Here is an 8587-nt window from a genome sequence, read left to right as displayed (position 1 = left end):
CTGTGGACACTGCACAGCTGGAGCGGCTGTTGGGGAGGCTGATGCCTGCTCTGCAACACCTGGAACAGGGAGGCGCTTCCTAGCAACTGCGCAGGTCTCTCTGGCAGAATTGATGGCTCTTATGAAGCTGATGCAGCCGAGTTTCTCCTGTCTGCTCACATGCTGGGGGTCTCAGTAAACTGGGCTGAGGCTTCAGCACCAGCTGCCGTGTCTTCCCAACCCACTGCTGTCCACGTGACCTCTTCTGAGACTGGCCCCAGCTGGCAGCGCGGTAGCCCTTGAGGAGGCTGCCCTGGGCCCTGAGCTTGTTCAGTAGGCCCTCGGGCTTGTGCTCCAGCCTCGGGAACCCCCTCTCCCATTCAAGAGGCCCAGCTGACCCAGCTGGCTCAGGTGCTGCCCACCCTCCTGAACCCTGCTACCTGCAGTAAACACTCGGTGCACCCTCTGCTTGTCTTTAGCCTCACACCTGCCCCAGGAAGTGGGGTTTCGCCATATCTGTACAGATAGGGAATCTCCCACGATCACACGGCAGAGTAGCAGTGCACAGTCTTCCCACAGTGTCTACATTTTTTTAGCGGACAGGTGAGAAGTTCCAGGTGCATGGCCTGGCCACTGCCAGACCCAACCCAGTCTAGAAGTTTCTGAGCTCCTCTGCATGGCATAGCTTAACTGGCTGGTCCTCGACTCCCCTGTGGCATTGTTCCCAGTGTTCTGACAGCTCCTGTTTTCCTCTCTCCCACTCTCTACTTCTGGACCCTTCCAGGGTTAGATCTCATTACCCATGCTTCTTCTGGATCCTGCAAAGCCCTCCTGGTCACGTTCCACAGTGAAGGCCTGGCCCTGAGAATCCCCTTGAGTGAGCCCTTTTCTGACACCAGCTGTGGGCACACACAGACCCCCGAGGGAGGGGAAGGGCAGAGTGACAGCTGCCCCCAGTCCTCTACCCTCCCCCTCCCGTGCCTGAGCCAGAGCCTCTCCCCAGACTACTTCCGGGCCTCCTCAGAACCCTTGCTGCTGTGAGAATTCCAGGCTTCGTGGCCTCATGACAACCCAAGTGAAACAAGAAGTTCCAGAATGCAGGGTCCTGGGCCTCAGTTGGAGAGTCCTGGGGGGCCCAGGACCAGGGGCCGAGGCTACATACAGGCTCAGGGCCTGCAGACTGGGGCTGGAGCGGGCCCGGCACACGTCTCAGCATGGGGCTGGAGCTCTACCTGGACCTGCTGTCGGCGTCCTGCCGCGCCGTCTACATCTTCGCCAAAAAGAACAGCATCCCCTTCGAATTCCAGTTTGTGGACCTGCTGAAAGGTTGGCACCCACTGCTCCCCCAGGGGCAGCCTGGTGCCGGGACTAGGCAGGACTCAAGGTTGGGGTGTGTCTGAAAAGTGGAGTCAGAGGTCAGGAAGATGACCTCGTGTCGAACTCCACGGGGGAAGAACAGGGCCTGCCCAGCCTGCCCTCGCAGGTCCCCACGGTTCTGCCCCACTCTGATGAGCAGGCTCGTAGAGGGTGGAGTGGGAGAAAGGCTGTGGAGGGCTCCCCCAGTGCCCTCGCCTTCCCCGTGTGGGAGTCCAAGTCCAGGATCTTATTAGCTTCAGCACCAGCTTTTGAGGTTGGCAAAGGTCACAGAGGTGTCTTGTCCGTGGCCTTTGCTAAGAGCCCAGATGCTGCTTTGGTCCACATCCATCGTCCACCAGCATTCAGACCTGCTCAGGGTGGCGCAGGCCCTGATGAGGCTCAGGACACGGGTCTGCAGCAGCTCCGCCCCCCACACAGAGGGGGCTCCAGCAGCTCAACTGGCAGGAGCCTCTAGAACAGCGATTTTCAACTGGCACGCCACAGGATTTTTTAAAATGTACTACCTGACTATCTGCGGCACTGACCTCTTTTTTCTTAGATCGTCAAAAGAAAAAATGACAACATCCCACACAACAATAGCCATCTGATGTGAATAAATCAAAATTATACCTATTTTTGTCAGACTTGCAAAAATATATATTTTTTGGTGTGCTGCAGAATTTTAGTAATTAGTTGACGTGAGCCATGAGGTTAAACAGGTTGGAAGTTGCTGCTCTAGAACAGAGGAGGGTATATGGGAGCTCCAGAAGTGAATGAGGGGTGTGCAGAGCCCCAGAAATGTCTCCAAACAGAGACATCTGGTCGGGGGGGAGTTAGAACTTCTGCCCATCCTGGGTTGGCTGCCTGTGAGAGACTCTATTTGAACTCCAGCTGCACTAGGGCTGGGGCTACCAGCAGCGCTGGGGCTACCAGCAGCGCTGGGGCTTCAGGCCCGGAGTTGGGGGTGGGACTGGCACCCTCCAGCTCCTGTGAGCCAAAGGGTCACCCCTGTCACAGTTAGGGCCTGGGTTAGGGGCAGGCGTCATGGTCCCATGCCTTTGCTACCACAGCACTGACTTGCCCTGACCTGGGGGGGAGGAGTGATGTCCTCTGGGCCTCAGTTTCCCCTTTTGAGCAAATGGAGAGGGAGGCATTTCTGACTCTGGAATGCCTGGCTCTCTCTTCCCTCGGGTGCCAGCAGCCTCAGCCCTTCCCTGCCCCTCTCAGGTCACCACCACAGCAAGGAGTACGTGGAGATAAACCCCCTGAGGAAGCTGCCCAGCCTCAAAGATGGAAAGTTTATGTTATCTGAAAGGTAACGGAGCTGGAAAAGTGGGCGTTTGTGCTGCCTGTCACCACCAGAGCCAGTGAGCAGGGACAGGGATGGACTCTTTACTGGCGCTTTGTTCAGAGGGCCGGTGAGCTGAGGAGATGGCTAGTTATGTGCCCTCACAGACCGTCTCACATCTCATCTCAAGCCGACATTTTTAATAAGGAAGAGGAGAGGGTCGGTAAGGGGTTTGGAATTCAGGAAAAAGTTAATCAGACAAAAGTGGCAGTCTCGCAATTTCTCTAGCATCCTTTCATCTGCTGGTGACTTTTTATCTGCGTCCTGGTCGGCTGACGTTGCCTCCCTAGGGCGCCATGGCTCAGACACCACCCTGGGGCTCAGACAGCCCTCCTGGGGTGCAGGAGTCAGGGTAGATCTGGTGTGCACTCTAGTTCTGGGAACGATAGCTTTCTACACACTTTAATCACCAAGGCTATTAACTATATAACTAAAGCTAAAAAATTTTTAGCCCTTGAGTTCCCCCATCACTAACAGTCTTCCGGGGGCCCTTCTGCCGTCTGTCTCTGTTCTTCCTGGGGGGTTAACCCGGAGCTGACCTCCTAGTGCTGACTTACTTCTTTTGCTTCTTTAGTGTGAAAATTTCACACTGAAGTGGACAGAATACTAACTAATGAGGAATTCAATGACCCCAGGTACCCTCACCCAGCTCCAGCAGGTGTCCACTCAGGGGCCCATTTCGCACCATCTGCACCCCACTCTATTTCCCTGACTCCTGGCCGCCCCGTTATTTCATCCATAAAGTTAGGAATGTACTTCTAATAGATAGGGCCCTTTCCAAGAAAAACGAAGCACAAGAACCCCAAACCACTACACCACCACAACACCATGATGGCATCTAATAAAATGAACAACACCCCCTGGGTTTCACCCAATATCCAGTTCACATTCCAAAGTCTCTGATTATCTCGCAACTCCCTTCGCAGTTTGTGTGTTTGAATCGGGGTGCAGACGACCTGTGTGCACGGCAGCTGGTGGATCCATCTCCTAAACCTTTCAGTCGGCTGAAAGGTGACATTTTTGTTGTGGTTGAGGAAACCAGGCCCTTTGTGCTGTGGTGTTTCCAAAGTTTGAGTTTTGCTGATTGGGTTCTCATGGCGTCGTGGAACATACGTATGTATTTTTGTCCCTTCATTTCCTGTAAATGGGAAGTGGATCTAGAGTTTTGGTGAGATTTAGGGCTGATTGATTTTAAGACTGCTTCACAGGTGGTCTCATAATTTTAAAGTGTCTCTCCCAAGCTGACCAGGGACCTTGCACTTTCTTAAGGTCGCTATAGCAAAGTACCACCAGCTGGCTGGCTTAGAATAGCAGAAATGTGCTTTCTCACAGTCTGGGGGGCCATGAATTCAAAAGCAAGGTGTTGGTAGGGGCATGTGCCCCTGCAAGGGCTGGCAATGACCTGTGCCGGACCTCCCCCCTAGATTCCGGCAGCCTCAGGAGTTCCTGGACTGGTAGCCACGGTCGCCCTGTGTCTCTTTCCATTGCCTTCCCTCTGTGTATGTCTTCATGTCCAAAAGTTTTCTTTTTGTAAGGACACCAGTCATATTCAATTAGAGTCCACACTAAAGACCTCATTTCAGCTTGATTACCTCTGTAAAGACCCTGTTTCCAAACATAGCTGTGTTCTGAGGCACTGTTCATTAGGACTTGAATGGAGGAACACGATTGAACCCATGAGAGTCTGCCCTCTGGCCCACCCAAATTCGTGTCTGCCCACTCTTCTTCCAGCCATGCTTTCTGACTCCCTTCTCCAAATTTACCACCTGTTCCCTGTCTAGACCGCCCTTCCCGATGCCTTCCACCAACTCCCACTCACCCTACAGGTCCGCCTTCCTTCCCTTGCTGACTAGCAGACTGATGGCCTTTCCTGGGGCCTTTGGCTCATCCTTCCCCTGGAAGAATGGCAGCACCTGTGGCTGGAAGCCCTGCATTGGGTCCAGGCCACGCTGTGGTGGCAGTCAGTGCAACAGAGCTGGGGAAGGCAAGAGCTGTGCCCTGACCGGTCCTTTCCACAGCGTGGCCATCCTCCTCTACCTGTGCCGCAAGTACAGTGCTCCCTCGCACTGGTACCCACCAGACCTGCACACGCGCGCCCGCGTGGACGAGTTCATGGCCTGGCAGCACACAGCCCTTCAGGTGCCCATGAGCAAGATCCTCTGGATCAAGGTGAGTGGGTCACTGCTGGGGCTCTTGGCTGCGAACTTGAGCAAGGATGCCTTCATCCCTGAGCCTCATTCCCATTCCCCCAGCTCCTGTCCCTCCCGCCTTCCAGAGCTCTTAGGAGTGTGGGGTGAACCTCGGGGCCAAGGGGAAGTGCCGCTGGGAGGGGGAGCTCACTCACACCAGGAGAGGGCTCAAGAAATTTCATTCCGAACTAGAATATATCAGAGTCGAAGGGTCCATAGAGCCCACCGACTTGACGATGACAAACACAGGTGTGTGCCACTTAACGACAGGGATGTGTCCTGAGAAATTCGTTGTTGGGCGACTTTGTTGCTGTTCGAACGCCATATAGGACACCTAAACAAACCTAGATGGTGCAGCCGACTACTTGCTCAGATGACACGGTGCAGCCCACCCCTCCAAGGCCATGAGCTTGCACAGCACGGCACTGCATGAAACGACACAACATTAGATCAAGCACAAGAAAAAAACGATGCAGTCGGAGATGTGATAAATGCCAGACCTGTGAGGCTACAGCTGGCGCAACACAGCACACTGTTCCACAGCAAACTTTTTTTTTATAAATAGAAAGAATATGCTTTAAAAAACTATAAGAGTACAGCATAGTAGCCCTGGCTGATGTAGCTCAGTGGATTGAGCGCGGGCCTGCGAACCAGACAATCATGGTTCCATTCCCAGTCAGGGCACATACTGGGGTTGCAGGCAGGTTCCCTGCAGGCCAGTTCCCGGCAGGGGACGCATGAAAGGCAACCATACATTGATGTTTCTCTCCCTCTCTCCTTCTCTTCCCCTCTAAAGATAAATAAATAAAATCTTTAAAAAAAAGAGTATAGCATAGTAAATACATAAACCAGAGTTATTTACTGTAATTATCAAGTATTATATTCTATACATAATTGCATGTTCTATATTTGCACACACCTGGCAGTGCAGTAGGTTCACTTACGCCAGCATTAGCACAGACAGGTGAGCCATGCACCGCTGTGAGGCCACTGGTCGATCAGAATTTTCAACTCCATGATAATCCATGGGATCACCGTCATGTGTGCTCCATCACGGTGCGTGACAGTAACGAGTACATGTGCCAGTGTTTTCTTACCCTACACCTGTGACAGACCTCCCTCATCAATCACAGGATTCTTTCCTGCCTGGATCTCAAGATTCTTCTGAACAATGGCCTCAGGTCACTTATACCAACCAGATGGCCTGAAAGAGGTGAAACCACTTTCATCCTTGGTTCTGTCCAACATCTCTCCAGCAGGCAAGGGTACTGAGGCGTGGAGGGTCAGGCCTGAGGCGCTAGGGTGCAGCCTCCTCTTCCCCCCTCTCCCCAACCCCGGCCAGCTGCTGATCCCGAAGATCACAGGGGAGGAGGTTCCAGCTGAGAAGACGGAGGAGATGCTCGCAGAGGTGAAGAAAAACCTGCAGCTCTTCGAGGAGAAGTTTCTGCAGGACCAGATGTTCATCACTGGGAATACCATCTCACTGGCGGACCTGGTGGCCCTGGTGGAGATGATGCAGGTGTGGAGTTTGGCGGTGGGGGGACAGAGTCCAGGGCAGAGGGGGGGACACCCCCTGTGACCAGTGGGGCCGTGACTTAAAAACAGGCTGGTGAAGAGGCAGACATGGAACTGTGGCAGCCAAGCCTGGGTGGTGGGACTTGGTCTGGGGACAACAGGAAACACTAAGTTTTGAACCAGGGAAGGTCACTATCATCCATGCTTCACAATAATCCCTTGGCGTGGAGGGGCCACAGGCGGAGGGCAAGCCTGGACCAGGGAGAAGAAGACCACGGCCTTGGTCAGTCAGCCAGGATCCTGAAGGTTTCAGCCTTCTGACAGACTCTCCAGGCAGTGTCCAGAAGCTTCCAGAATGACCTGCTGCTGAAGCACCTCTTTTCTAGAGCTCTGAATAGCCGCACAGAGCAGCTCCTTTGGCTCTGGGTCTGACAGGCACCCATTGTGCATTTGGGGGCATACCTGGGTGGGCGTCATTTATGTAGCATCTTCATGCAGGGGTGTGTGGCTGATTCTAACCTAGACCCTGGCCAGTGTCTTGCAAGGCCAGCATAACCTCTGGCCAGTTGCAAAGTGGCCACCCAGTCTTTGGTCAATGTGCACTGCAGATCAACACCAGGAAAAACCATTCCAGATTTTCTGTCCCAAGTGGTGTAGCCCCTGTGTTCACATGTAGCCCCTTACATTTCTCCCACCCCACCCTCTTATGGGTCTCCTGAGCATCTTGAGTTTCCCATTCCAGCACCTTTGCTTGACCACAGAGGGAGGGTCAACAGGGGGGAGAAGTGATTCCTTCCACCCTTATCTGGGGACAAGGGGTTTCTCTGGAAGAAGGCAGGACCCATGGGGGGCTTCACACTGGAAAAGCAGGAGCCAATTGGGCCAGGGTTCACCTCAGAGAGGGATTCAGGGGACTTAGAGCAAGACCAGTGAACAAGGACCCTGGGGGATTCTGGGTCTTCCCTCCCCATCCCACATCTATTACAGAGCCTGTGACCCCTTGTCCAGGCCTCAGGATGAGCAGACTCACTGAGGCTGCAGGAGGAGAGCAGGGGGTGGGGGGAAGCTGGTCTCCAGGCTGACCATGCCTTCCACTTTGTCTATCCACAGCCCATGGGGGGTGACCACAACGTCTTCCTTAACAGCTCCAAGCTGGCCGAATGGCGCATGAGGGTGGAGCTCAGCATTGGCTCCAGCCTCTTCTGGGAGGCCCATAACCGGCTGGTGAAGCTGGCGGAGTGGGACTGTTCAACGCTGGATCCGACAGTCAAGGAGAGGATCTGTGAGTTGCTGCAGAGGTTCAAGTAGAGCAACTCATGCTGCAGGGCCCAGTTGGCTCAGCCCTCTGGCGCTCTTTCCCTGGGAGAGATGCTGAACACAACTCTGTGTCTCTGCCTAATAAAGAACTGGACAACCACCATGGCTGGTGAGCCTGCAGCAGTTGGTGTGAGCGTAGGGTCTGACGTGGGAGTGGGCAGCAGTGGCTTCTCCCAGCTCCCAAAAGAACTAAAATATTAAGGGTTAAAAAATGACTAAACTGTCAGTAGTAATAATTAATGATTTCAGTACTCCACTATCAGTAAAATATAGAATAACAAGAGAGAAGATCATCAGGGAAATGGAAGACTTGAACATTATAATCCATTTGGATCTACTACATGTATGCACAGAACACTCCACTGAAGAACACCAGAACAGCCTTTGCTGGTGTGGCTCAGTGGATTGAGCGCCAGCCTGCAAACTAAAGGGTTGCACGTTCAATTCCAAGTCAGGACACATGCCTGGGTTGCAGGTCAGGTCCCCAGTAGGGAGTGCTCAAGGAGCAATCACACAGTGATGTTTTTCTCCCTCTCTTTCTCCCTCCCTTCCCCTCTCTAAAAATAAATAAAATCTTTAAAAAATAACAGCAGAATAAAAACATTCTTTTCAAGGGCATGTGGAATATTCTCCACGACAGACCGTACGTTAGGCCATAAAAATCTCAACATGTTTAAACTGATTGAAATGTTTTTTTTGAAGACTTTAAAAAATATTTTATTTATTTTTTTAGAGAGAGGAGAAGGGAAGGGAAAATAGAGAAAAAGAAACATCATTGTGTGGTAGCATCTCACGCATTCCCCATTGGGGACCTGGCCTGAAACCCAGGCATGTACCCTAACTAGGAATCTAACCAACTATCCTTTAGGTTTGCAGCCCGAGC

The 8587-nt window shown here is 52.9% G+C and overlaps 1 protein-coding gene across 1 annotated transcript; it reads left to right on the top strand.

Moving 5' to 3' along the window:
* The first annotated feature begins 1193 nt into the window (after positions 1 to 1193).
* LOC119059191 (glutathione S-transferase theta-4) lies at positions 1194 to 7695 on the top strand. Its single transcript, XM_037158766.2, has 5 exons — positions 1194 to 1305; positions 2563 to 2650; positions 4702 to 4852; positions 6215 to 6391; positions 7498 to 7695. The coding sequence occupies exons 1-5, from the start codon at positions 1194 to 1196 to the stop codon at positions 7693 to 7695; spliced, it is 726 nt and encodes a 241-aa protein (XP_037014661.1).
* The last annotated feature ends 892 nt before the right edge of the window (positions 7696 to 8587 follow it).

Source organism: Artibeus jamaicensis, unplaced genomic scaffold (assembly GCF_021234435.1).
Source record: "Artibeus jamaicensis isolate MK-2021 breed Jamaican fruit bat unplaced genomic scaffold, CSHL_Jam_final contig_1128, whole genome shotgun sequence".
NCBI lineage: Eukaryota > Metazoa > Chordata > Mammalia > Chiroptera > Phyllostomidae > Artibeus > Artibeus jamaicensis.
The sequence above is the reverse complement of the archived record's forward strand: the minus strand, read 5'-3'. Positions and strand labels throughout refer to the sequence as shown.